The sequence below is a fragment of the Marmota monax genome, unplaced genomic scaffold (assembly GCF_021218885.2).
Source record: "Marmota monax isolate L192 unplaced genomic scaffold, Marmota_monax_Labrador192_F-V1.1 WCK01_AAM20220418_F8-fsc00118, whole genome shotgun sequence".
Lineage (NCBI taxonomy): Eukaryota > Metazoa > Chordata > Mammalia > Rodentia > Sciuridae > Marmota > Marmota monax.
In genome coordinates, this window is record NW_026695231.1 from 3,464,105 (window position 1) to 3,477,849 (window position 13,745).

General features: G+C 34.8%; 1 protein-coding gene across 1 annotated transcript in view; it reads right to left on the reverse strand.

Annotated features, from left to right (window-relative positions):
• Ush2a (usherin) overlaps positions 1-13,745 on the reverse strand; it is a 763,436-nt gene that overhangs the window by 434,808 nt on the left and 314,883 nt on the right. The window contains exon 21 of the mRNA XM_046438452.2: positions 6,252-6,382. Within this exon, the coding sequence (XP_046294408.1) occupies positions 6,252-6,382 (131 nt within the window). The remainder of the gene's footprint in view (positions 1-6,251; positions 6,383-13,745) is intronic.

Sequence of the window (13,745 nt, forward strand, 5' to 3'; positions counted from 1 at the left end):
TTGATGATGGTTATAAGATTCTTCCCAGCCCTGTTCCCCAATTTAATAATAATTCTGTGGTCATTTCTGGTATCATCTTACACATTTTGCTCTTTTCATGTGAAAAATACCAGATGCATTAAAGAGATGCTAGTCAGAATTATCCGAAAGTTTTCACTTTCACGGCTTTATTCTAAGCAAAAACAGAATATTCTATGGATTTTCTCTTAATGTCACTGAACATAGAACACTTAAGTGACAACCATGGACCATTACAAGTCAATAAAATATCATCTGATCAAGTATACTCAAAACTGTAATTAACCAAATAAAGGATAAGATTATACCAAATTGTTAGAGACAATAAAAAAATAGCAATTAAAGTTGCAATTAATTTACTTGTGTCTCTTAACAATGGTTTTAATACTCAGTCCATCATACATGAAAACATAGCCAATTTTAAATAATCTTTTCCACTCCTCATAAGCATTTATTCAATGAAACCCATTGGCTAATTGGAAGAGTAATCATATTTGGTATTATATGTATGTCCTCTATGTAGAATTATTTATTTATTTATTTAAGGTTATTTAAGGAATTTATTGCTCAAATTTACTAAGATATTTCAAAAACAGCAAACTACAAGACGACTTCAAATCTATGTGCTACACAGTAGCTATAAAATTCCCCAAAAATACTCTTTCCACAATTCAAAATTTAATTTTTCGGAATGGATTTAGGAACTGGAATTTAAAAACAACCATATTATATGTTTTCTGATAAAGGTAAGGTGTCTAACAGACATATTAAAACAAAGAAGAACTAAAGTATTACAAAGTCATTAAAAGCTGGAAATTTTAACCCCAAAATGGATAATTTTCTTTAATTATATAGAGTACTATTTTACCAACAATTATAAAAGTAGTCAAGCAATCCATCAAAAGATACTCATTAAGCATCAACTATGTTCTGAGGTTTGTGCTAAGTTTTGAGGGCATATTTATAAAAAAAAAAATAGACATAGACTATGTCCTCACTGTATTGTATGGTCACATAGGAAAGACACATTGAGTACTTAATTACCTGCAAATGAGGATGAGGATTGTAAGATTAACTAGATAATTTTGTCTTCTTAAAGACAAAAGATATTAATACTGGCTTAAAGTGCTATCTAACATATAAATAATTTCAATACCAAAGGAAGGCTTATAAAACAAGCTTCTAAACTTCATTTAAGGGAGAGTAGCTATAACTTTGTACAAGAAACTACATTCATTTTCCTATTTCAAATGGGAACAAACAGTAAAACAAAAAAAGACAGTTCAAAATTTTCTCCATCAGTTTCAAAATTTAGCTACAAATAAGTGGGCAGGGGAGTCTTCATTACAAATCTAGCAAATAGGTCTAGTTAACTTTTTTAGATACAAATTCCTCTGCGGTAAGGAAGGACATAGCCTTGACATCTTGAGCTCATTGCTGCATGGATTGCATCATGATTCTCGAGTACTTAGTATAGTACATCTTATTGTATTTTCTCAAATATATCCTAACACAATCCTCCTCAACTAGTAACTTTTTAAAAAATAAATTGTCATTGTGCTAAAAACACACACTGCTTTTGCCTTGTAGAGAAAAGTTTTTATTCTAAATATGAATACTCTTATCCAATATCATTCAACTCTTCCTTCTCCCCTCAGCTCCCAACTTCTGGCTGTAACAACTTTATTAATAGTTGGCTGTCACCTACCAAACACACATAGGTTGGAATTTGGCTGTACAGGGTAGAGACGGAGCAGCTGGGAAAGATAATTCTGCTAGTAGAAAGGAGCAGTAGAGGTGATTGTGTGAAAGAGAAGAGTAAGAAGGCAGAAATGATGGCAATGCCCTGTGTTCCCCTGAACTCTTGTTATCATGTTGCACTGGCCTGTCCCTCTGATCACTATAAAGGAGACGAGAAAAATGAGACCCTGAGAATTTCCTGGCAGCCATTCTCAAGATCTTAAGAATACTGTGATTGAGTAGACTGAGGTATTGCTTGATTTCCTTCCACTTCTATTCTGCAGTCTGAAAGTATCACATATATTAGAGAGAGGAACACTCGTGTTGTGGAGATGGCATTATGGTTTGAGGTGTTCCCCCAAATCTCCTGTGTCCATGTAGGAATATTCAGAGGTGTGAATATTCACAAGTATGAAAGCTGTGACTTAATCAGTACACCCTAGTTTGAATGGATTGGGTGCTAACTGTAGGCAGGTGAGCATGCTAGAGGAGGTGGGTCACTAGGCACATGCCCTGGAATATGCATCTTTCCTGAGGCCCCTTGTTCCCTCCCTCTCTGTAACGCCCAGCTGACAGGAGCTGAGCAGCTTTCCTCTGCCTTAATGTTTCCTTCCACCATAATGTTCTGCCTCACCTTGTTGCTGAGAGTCAACTGACCACATCTTGAACTTGTGAAATTTTGAGCCCAAATTAAACTTTTTCTTCCTCTAAATTGTTCTTGTCAGTTATTTTGGTCTCCTCAATGAAAAGCTAACTAACACAGATGGTGATCATGCTTCAGATCTGGTGACATCATTTTTGAGTTAATTGTCCGAAGATTTTACTCCATATGTTTTGTGTGTGTGTGTGTGTGTGTGTAAGTCTGCACACATACGTGTGTTTATTAAATACTCAAAGCCTGTCACAAACCATCTATGGTCAGTGTTCTTATGAATGGTATTCTGTTCATTTCCTATTTCTGTGTTCCCAGTGCCTGACTGCATATTGTACCTAGAGTGTAATACATTCTTAGCCAAGCTGCATGAAATGAAATAAACTAAACTTGGTGCCAGTTCTACCACAAATCCACTGTGTGACCCAAGTTAAGCCACTTTGTCTAAAGTATACCAATGCAAACAATACCTAACTCAAAGGGCTACTTCAAAAATAAAATGGGATTACTAAACTACGAGCCTATATTGTAAAAAGTTCTATAAACAAATATGTATGTGATTTAGAGTTTTCTCCATCTGACTTCTTCTTAAATATCACCAGATATTAATAAGCTGAAGGCAGCAAAGCAGAGCCAGATTTTTATATCTTGTTGACATTCTTCTGTTTAATGGTACTGTTCCTTTTCTCTCATTTTTTTTGTTGATTTTCACAATTTAGCATTTGATCTTTTTTGGTGTTATTGTCATGTGGCTTATTTGTATATTCTGGGGAGCATTTTCATCTAACTAGTAATTAACTTATTCTTCTACAATTAAAACCAAACATTTTCCTTGGTTAGTTTATGAAAACATGACACCACTCTCATCTTCTTTACCCCCTCTTCCCACTAAGCTGAAATTTTTTTTTAATATTTACTTTTTTTAGTTTTCGGTGGACACAACATCTTTATTTTATTTTTATGTAGTGCTAAGGATTGAACCCAGCGCCCTGCGCATGCCAGGTGAGTGCGCTACCGCTTGAGCCACATCCCCAGCCCTGAAAATTTTTAAAGTGTCAATTCACTCATCTTTCCATCTCCTTCAACTTGCTAATTTTAGCAGCAGACAATTATGTCACTTTTTGGGGGGCTTTGTGTGTGGTTTTGCTTCTGTTTTCTGGTCTTTGCTATATTTTTCTTCTATTTCAAAGATTGTTATTTGGTTCTCTAAAGCAAATTTCTAGTCACTCTGCCATTAAATATTTAGGTTTCCTGAATATTGCTAGGTTTATTATTCACGACTGCTTTTCTGTTTGATATTTCTGAACTTCTTTTACCTTTTGGTTAGAGGCTTTGCTGAAATATTCTCCTCCGATGGGGTGACGGGTAGAATTTTTTTTTTTTATGAGTCTATGGATGTTAAGAAATATCTTTCTTTTTTTGTCAAAAAAGCACTAGTACAGCATGATTGCTAGAATCATTTTTGAAGATTAACTGTGTGAGTTTAAAAATCTGTCCCTTACTAATAGTATGACTCTGTAAAATGAGAAAAAATAAGGGTACCTACCTCACAGAATTGTTGAGAACTACTAATGTGTGTGTGTGTGTCTGTGTGTCTGTGTATGTGTGTGTGTGTGTGTGTGTGTGTGTGTGTGTTTGAACACCTGGAATAAGGTCTGGCAAATAGAGATATTATAGAAGTATTTGCTCATTCTTTATATAGGTTTTGCTTATTCTTTCAATAAACTCATAGTTCATTCTTTCTTAAATCATGTACTTTCACCTACTTTGTTATTGTACATGTATTTTTTGTTCTCCTTTTGGATCTCTTAACAGTGGTAGCATCTTCTTTATTTTTTTCTTATTTTGATGATGGACTTTGAGAAATGCCTTCAACTTGATCTTCCATCCTACCAATCTGAAGCTCAATGTATCTTTCCTCTAATTAATCTCCTTAAAGTTTTCAAATGAAAAATAATATTTTCAGTTCTGTAATTGAATTGACTTTAGTGTACTGATTTTTGGGTTTTTTTTTCCCAGTTGCCATCTGCCTTGCCTTCTGTGATGACTGTATCTTCTCTCTGTCTCTCGGGCTGCTGGGTCTGCTTCAGCGTGATATTATTTTTCTTTGCTTATTCATTGCACCCCTGTTAACATCCCGTAAGGAGCTTCAGCTCCTGGAAACACTCAGAAGTCCTTGTGACTGAGGGCCTCCAATATACTAACCAGGGAATTATCAGGTCCTTGTCAAAAATCTTGGAGTAAAACCCTGTGTCTCTGGTCTTTCTAGTTGCCAGTTTCACTAGAAAGGAAGGATTCAGCTGCCTGTTGAGCCTGGCCATGAGGCTCACACACGCTTGGCCCAGCAGGCCTTGCCTGGCCCCTCCAAGGTCACTGGGCCTCCAGGGTACTAAAGCTGTAACCCTTACCCAGAGTTCTTTGTCCGTGATCCTAGATGCATCTTGGTTACAGAGGGTGTAAACTATGCCAGTTTTACCAACAGGATGTGAAACATTTACTTAGTAAGCTTAATTTATGACTTAGATCATCAGTTTTAAGTTGGAGACTGGAGGAAATGTGAAGCAAAGATTTTATTTAGTCTAACTCATTTCTCAATTACTGAGAGGCCCTATACATTGCCTAATATCAAATGTTTGCTAACATTTGTTTAACTAAGATGAAGACAACTTATTTAACGGTTTCCCATTGTCCTTAGGAATAATTCAAATCCTTACTTTTGCTTACAAGTCCCTAAATGACTTGGTCTCTCCCTACTTTTCAACTTACCACTTTTCCTTTTATTCTGTATTCACCAGCCACATTAAATTTATGTCAGTATATTAGACATGCCATAAATTCTTTTCTGTCTAGCACTTTTAAAAAAAAATTTTGGTACTGGGGATGAAACCCAGGGTACTTCACCTCTGAACAACATCCCAAGTACATTATTTTTAACTTTTTTTTTTTTTTTTAATTTTCAGACAGGGTCTCATTAAGTTTCAGAGGCTGGCCTCATACTTGTGATCCTCCTGCCTCAGCCTTCTGAGTTGATGAAATTTACCAGTGTGCATCAGCCTATATGCTATTTCTAGTATATAACAGTTGCTATTTTCTCTTCCTAGAAATTTTATTCCCAACACCTTTCCCCCATCTTTCCCTAGTGTTTCCCCTGCCCCATCCCAGTTCTAGGAAATGCCCTCAGGTAGAGATATGCTTACCCTAACCCAGTTTTCCTCATTGTTTTGCATCTCAGTTAAATATCCCATTTTCAGAGAAGACTGACAACTCAGAACAAGGATCCTTCATTTTATGTTCACATGACACATAGCATCCCATTCTTCTCTTTCATAACATTCATGAATATTTTAAATTGTTTTACTGTATCCTTTCCAGATTGCAACATAGGGAACAGTGTTAACTGTAAAACTACTGGTGTCTGAAGCTACTTAACTTAAACGTTTGCAGGTGAAATGATGAAGAGAGGGGTGAGGAAGGAAAGAATAAAAGAAAGAAATTAAAGGCATAATTTTTGTCCTCAAGGAAAATAAAAAGAGTTCTACTCAAATTTATTTAAAAGTTTTAATCTTCCTTATAAGGTAGGATCTTGGTTGTGAGAGCACATGGATTCTTGGTCAGACTACCTGGGTTTGAAAGTTAGCTCTGCTCTCTTAACTGTGGGCAAGTCACATCACTTTTGTAATTCTCCTTTTCTTCATTGGTAAAGTGAAGATAATAATAGTACTTATACTTATTTCCTCATGAGTTTTTGATGAAGATTCAACATGAACATATAAGCACTTACCGCAGTACCTGGCACCTACTAAACTCTCAGAGATATCAACTGTCATGATTAATAATTTACCTGAGGATCAAAAAGAAAATAAGGTCGACCATTCTTCAACTGAAGTGCAAGATACTCTTCCTGATTGCCAGGTGATGCTGCAAAGACAATCAAACCTTCAGGCACCCTTGTTCGAAAGCTGGCTTTAATGCCTGGTGAGACAAGTGTGATCAGCAAATCAGTGCTGGGGTTTTGTTGATTCTTTCTGATAAACGTACATTTACTTTCATTATTATTTATGATGTAGTGAGTACAGTCAGGAAATTATACACAGCGATGTACTGGGATGGTCCCAGCCGTTTGTTTTTAAATATATCCCATTTTAAATGCCAACCAATACTTGGAAACTTAAGCCTGCACTTCTGCTAATCAATATATAATGAAGTTTAAATGTATGCAAAACTCATCAACCTAAAAAAGACATGTTGTCAACCCAAAATTGGATACTCGGAGTATTGATGTGAAAACATTTTCTGAGAGTCATAAAAATAAATGGGTTTTTGACATAAGTGAAAGAAACAAAGGGGCCTTGTTTAAATACTTATGAAGCTGAAAGAATCAGTCCAGTAATAGATGCTGAAACTGGAAAGACTTGCCATGAAAAAGTCTGTTAGAGCTAATTTCCTAAAACATCCTATAACCAAACTGTTTGCAGCCTTCAGAATTTCAGGGTTTCCACTGACCCTTGGACTACTGCACAGGACATACCATGCTCTTGTCTCAGCAGGATTTCTAGTTCAGAAGGCAGGGTGACTTGTGAAAGTCCTATAAATGCCCTCTCATTACCACCTTACAGCTTCACCTCCAAACTATGGGGCATACCTCTCCTCTACACACACCGTGGAGCTCTTCCTGTGAAATTAAGGCATTTCTCTTAGTGTTTTAAAACTAACACCATCTCCCATTTCCAAGAATTTTCAGTTTCATTGAAAACATAAAAATAATGAACAAATCCTACTGTGAGAATCAATTAAGAGCTCAAGGACATACATGAGAATCAAATAAAAGCTCAAGCATACAATTTTGAATAATGAATTCCAATTTGAGTAGGAATAAGTCATCCAGGATTATGAGCACCTGAAAGAGATCTAACTCCCTTCAGGATGGATTGGTTCATCCAAGGACCTATGCAGGTGAGGGGATTGAGCTTGGCATCAATAGACTACAGCTCCCTCATGGGTCATGTCTGATTTATCTTTCTACCCCCAGAACATAACACAATATCTAGATGTACTTTGTAAATATGTTCAGACTCTAGATGAGGAGAAAGAAATTGAGAGGCGCATTAGAAGTAAGCACAGAGCTTTAGCAAAAGTTTGGAAACAGGAATGCAGAAGTCATTTGATTAGTATTGCATTGTTTTTTGTTTGTTGGTTGGTTGGTTTTGTTTTGTTTTTAGTAGGATCCTATGGAACACTGCTGAGTATTCTGCTACACAATCAAGAAGCAACTCAAATTTGTCCTCACCTTCTTAGCTTCTGCATCTCCATCTTCTAAATACTAAAGTTTTTGACTCTTTCATCACACTGGTCCTCCTCACTTTGGCTTATCATGGCCTCAACTCTATGATTCTCTTGCTTATGCCTGGCTGGATGTCTCCTTTTTGCTGTTAGATTTAGTACTGGTCCTTCCTGGTACCTCTGTAACTCCGCAGAAGATTGTTTGCCCCATGAAATCAGTTTTCAGTTGTCAACTCACTTGAATCCCTGCTATCAGCTTTATTGTTATCATCTCCCCTAATAAGTGGATTGAAAAGGCTGAGCACTCAGCACAAAACTTGTAGGAAAGTAAAAGGAAGGTTTCTAAAAATTGGGTGAAGAACAGGAGTAGGATGCTCAAAGTCAGGATTAGGGAAACCAAACTAATGGTTGAATATATGGAAGATACAGATGATTTAGTTACAGAGGAATAAGGAGATCACTGTACTTTGGGGAAAAGATGATAAGGATTTTAATTAAGGATGGACAAGTTACTGAGAAGATTGAAAGGTTGTACTGTTTCTCAGAGGAGGCTAATGAAAACATGAGGTGATGATGTGAGGCAATCTTTTCACCCATCTTGAAATAGAGGCAGCATCATCAACCGAAATAGAAATGCCAGATAGGGAAGGATATTTGGGGGTGGGAATACAACTTCAGTTTTAGGCCACTGTATTTAAAATAATGACATGCAAAATTCTACCTTTTGGAAACTAAACCTCAGGAGAGAAGATGGGACTACAAAAATGAATTGACAATCACCTGTCAAGAATCGATGTCTTCAGAGAGAATGAAGAGAAAGAAAACAAAACTTTTGCTGTAAATGTCCATACTTAGGAAAAGGGAAAATACAGAGAATAGTAAAGCTAGAACAATAAAATGGAAGACAAATAGAAGAGAACTTTAAGAATCTTAATCGACTGTAAAAACACTTGCAATATGTCCAGAACAATTAGAACTGTAAGAAAATTTATGGAGCTGATAATGAAAATATTTCTCAGATGTGTAGAATGGCCACAAGTCCAAACAGCTGGATGATAAAGATTCAGGGACAGGGCCAGCAGGAAGGGGGTACATAGTTTTCTTTGGGAAATTCTGATAAAGAAGTGAGAGACATGGAAATCATTTTGGCACCAATTTTTTATCTTATATTTGGTATCATATATTATAATTGAAATGATTGCTTTAAAATTAAACATCTCAGGGTCATTTCAGGAAAAGAGCTATGATTTGGAACGTGACAGCAGCAAAACTCTTCTATGGTGTTGGGAGGCACCTCTGTGGCAGTAGAGGTTTGAGTGAGGGAATACATCAAAATGGCTCAGTCTAGGAAAACAACTACATGACTTTAACACAAGGGCAATTTGGTGAATGAAAATGCATTAGAGTTAGACCATGGATGTATGTCTATTTTATACACCTGTTTCTGATTAGCCTTGAAGAATGGTTGCATAAACTACTATTCCTTAAATATTTCTTGAATGAATAACTAAATATAGAGATGCAAGACATGACCCATTATTTCTCTTAATACTAGAACCAAAAATATAATAAAATAAAAAAAATATGTTTACATAAGTTACATTTAATAATATATGCCATTTGAGGAATATGCAAGTGCATGTGTTTTCCAAAAACATATTTAATTTCCAAGTCTTACATTGAAAAGAAACATTATTTTGGATTAATTAATATATAAAACGTTGCACAGACCAATGCAAGTTTTTAATGGAAGGGAAAATTTAGTATAGGAGAGAGAAATTTGATATTTTCTGGTAGACTTCCCTCAGCTTTTCAAATAATTCAATCTTGCCATTTATCTCTTTATTATCAAGATAAATAGCAAGCAGTTTCTTCTACATGAAATCTATGAGGAAATTGAATATTTACATATCTCTTCAAATGTATTCTTGACAATTAGTTAATTATTGCTATAGGTTTGAGCCAAATGATTAAAACATGTGATCAATTCTTCAAATAAATTAAATTCATAAATGAATGTATTTACACACAACATTCTTTTGATGGATGTATAGAATACTTTGGAGAAAATATTATTGAATTTAACATGAGGCAGAATGGTAAGATACATAATTGTTCAAAATTATTAATACCTCTCTTTATGAAAGGTTCTATATTTAGAGTCTCATTTACTGACTTAGGCTCAGCCATGTGACTTGGCTTGGCCAAAGGGATGAAAGCAGATATACAGAATATGCAGAAGTTTTGAATGCAGCTGTGTGGTTGAGCTTAACCTTCCCTGACTTCTCCTCTGCCTCATGAATGTGTTTTCTTCTTGGGCCCAAGAAGGAGGAGACTTGTGGACCCAAGCAACCAGCAACACCGCCAACGTGAGTAGAAAAGGGAAAAATATGCATTTCTCAATTGCTAAAATTTAGATTTTTAATTTTTCAAACAGAGTAGACATGTTCTAAAAGGGTTTTTTTTTCTCCTTGTGTTTAGAGAAATAACTGGGCATTCCTTATATCTCTAATTTTATTCATTCATTCAAGAAATACTTGAGGAACAATAGTTTATGCAACTACTATTCAAGGCTAATCAGATATACAAATTTATAAAATAGACATATATTCATGGTCTGATACTCTAAAAATCTGAAAAATCCAAGTTCCGCATGAAAACATTTAGATTTTTGCCTAAGTATGTTTGCAAGTTTAAAAATTATTCATAAAATAATATACTTATAAGGCCACAGAATGGAAAAAAAGTTGTGAAATAATAAAGGCAAATATCAATACATTAGACTATATTAGAATTAACTTTTTTCTATGGAAAGACATGAGTAAGAATGAGGTCAGGTGTGATGGTACACACCTGTAATTCCAGCAACTCAGGAGGCTGAGGCAGAAGGATCCTGAGTTCAAAGCCAGCCTCAGCAACTTACTGAGGTCTTTAGTAACTTAGCAAAACACTATCTCAAAATAAAGAAAATAAAAAAGGTTGGTTGGGAATGTTGTTCAGTAGTTAAGCACACCTGGGTTTAATCACTGGCACTAAATAAATCAAGAAGAGAGTGGAAAGACAACCAATAAGTGGGAGAACATATTTATGACATATATTTCTCATAACAAGTTACAAAGCCAGAATAAATATATAACAAAAGTGCTTAATGTTATTACTCATTAGAGAAATTAACAATAAAATGCAAAACCACTAAACATTTGGGAGAATAGCTAAAATGAGATAGAAAATACAAAACATAGCAAAATATGTACAGCAACTATGTATGCATATATAAAGAGACATATTATACATGACTAAATATAATACAAAATTATATTTAGACTTTCATGTTCAGAACACTTGAAAAACTAGGGGTAGGAGGAACAAACTGCAACATTTTAAAAGCTATCTATGCTAAGCCCCAGGCAAACATTATTCTAAATGGAGAAAAGTTGGAGGTATTCCGTCTAAGAACTGGAACAAGACAGGATGCCTTCTCTCACCACTCCTATCAGCATAGTCCTTGAAACTCTAGCTAGGCAATTAGACAGACAAAAGAAGTTGAAGGGATAACAATAGGAAACGAAAAACTATCACTATTTGCCCAGGACATGATTCTAAGAGAATCCAAAATAAAATAAAAAAAACACCAACAGAAAACTTCTAGAATTAATAAATTAATAAATTAATTCAGCAAAGCAGCAGGATATAAATCAACACCCATAAATCAAATGCATTTCTATATATTAGTGATGAACTCTCAGAAAGAGAAATTAGGAAATCTACCCCATTTACAATAGCTTTAAACAAAATAAAATACTCAGAAATCAATCTAACAAAAAAGGTGAAAGACCTATTCAATGAAAACTACAGAATACTAAAGAAAGACATGGAAAAAGACCTTAGAAGATGGAACGCTCTCCATGCTCTTGGATAGAAAGAATTAATATTGTCAAAATGGTCATACAGATTCAATAAAATTCCAATTACAATCCCAACAACATTCCTCATAGAAATAGAAAAAGCAATCATGAAATTCATTTGGAAAAATAAGAGACTCAGAATAGCCAAAGCAATTCTTAGCAAGAAGAAGCATCACTATGTCAGATCTTAAACTATACTACAGAACTATAGTAACAAAAGGGCATGGTATTGGCACCCAAATAGGCATGTAGACCCATGGTACACAATAGAAGACACAAAGACAAACCCACATAAATACAGTTACTCCATACTAGAGAAAGGCACCAAAAACATGCGTTGGCAAAAAGATAGCCTCTTCAGCAAATGGTGCTGGGAAAACTGGAAATTCATATGCAGCAAAATGAAATTAAACCACTGTCTCTCTCCATACATAAAGCTCAACTTGAAGTGGATCAAGGACCTAGGAATTAGACCAGAGACCTTACACCTAATAGAAGAAAAAGTAGCCCCAAATCTTTATCATGTCAGATTAGGCTCTGACTTCCTCAACAAGACTCCTAAAGCACAGAAATAAACTCAAAAATTAATAAATGGGATGGATTGAAACTCAAAAGCTTCTTCTCGGCAAAGGAAACAATCAACATGAAAAGAGTGGCCACAGAGTGGGAGACCATCTTTACTATAAGCACATCAGATACAGCATTAGGTTCAATCCTGGTACAAAAGCAAAAAAAAAAAAAAAAAATGAACAAATCTGAAGCAGAAGTTCCTATTTGTTTTATGTGTGATTTTGTGAGAATAGGAAAGCATCTGTTTAATGTATCTTTCTTTTTCTCCAACACAATTAATTTATATTCTGCTCTACAGTTCCATACTTTCAATGGATTGTCTTTGATTTTATGAAATAGAAGTAGAAAATAATGATTAGCTGATCAATTTAATTAAAAGGTTTTTAAGTTCCTGTTTCTTTTTGCATAGAGAGGACCTCTAAAATTGTGATGAACATCTGTGGTGATAGATCCTTCTTTTTTTAATGCTATTTTTATATTTTGCTAGAGATTCATTTTTGTTTATCCACTTATTTGTTCAATTATCTTATTGTCTTTACATTCAAAATTTTTTCTTGGCTTAAATCTTAAATCTCCCTTGCTTAAAAATATGCCTATAATCTTTAAATGTATATTTTGTATAGACACAAGAATCCTTTAAAAAGTAAGACTACCCTTTAAAAGTTATACATTGGCTCTTTATAGCCTTTACTATGAGGTTAACCTCCCCCCCCCTCTTTAAATTAGATATTGATCCATGGCTTGAGATAAGTCAGTCAAGTATATGAGTTTTAAAAAATCAACTGTAACTATTAGTCAATTTTGGGCAGAAATGAAATATAAAAGATATCAACTATATGAATAGATTAAAAATAGGGAAAAGTAGACAGTAGAAATAACTTGAATATACTTACTACACTTTTACCAAAACATACTATTTTTCTCAGAAATAAAGATCAACAAGAAAGGCATAATATTCACTCTCAGGAAACATGATCTATAGTGGAAAAGCCAGACAAATCCAAATGAGTATAATATACTATGAAGACCCAATACAAGAGGGAAATGTAATTCACAGGTGTAACTTTTTTTTTTTTTTTAAGTGACTGACTGTTCAAATAAGAGCAAAGTAATGACCGGGAGGTCTTCACAAAGACCATGAGGGCTGAGGTGGATTGTGAAGGATGTATTAGAATTAAGCAAGTAGACATTGAAGTGAAGTGTACTATAGAACATCAAATGATCGACATATGTAAATGTTCATGGAGTGAAATCATAGTTAAAGAGAAGGCACTTCCCCAAAACTTTCTTTACTGCTATCACCACCAGATTCTTTTTCTTTGTTCATTAAAAAACAAAACAAAACAAACAAAAAACAAACAAACAAACAAACAAACAAAAAAAAAACACCTGCTTCTACAGCTGCCTAGTGCTCCCCTCTTCATATCTTAAAAGAGAGTGCCAAACCAAAGTGTTGAGGGGGGGTAAAAGGTATTAGAATCTGGCACTATCAGTAAACCTTCCTTCGGGCACATTAACCAAATCCATTGGTCTAAATGCTAAGGATATAATTACAACACATTTTTCAAATACTGCTGGGA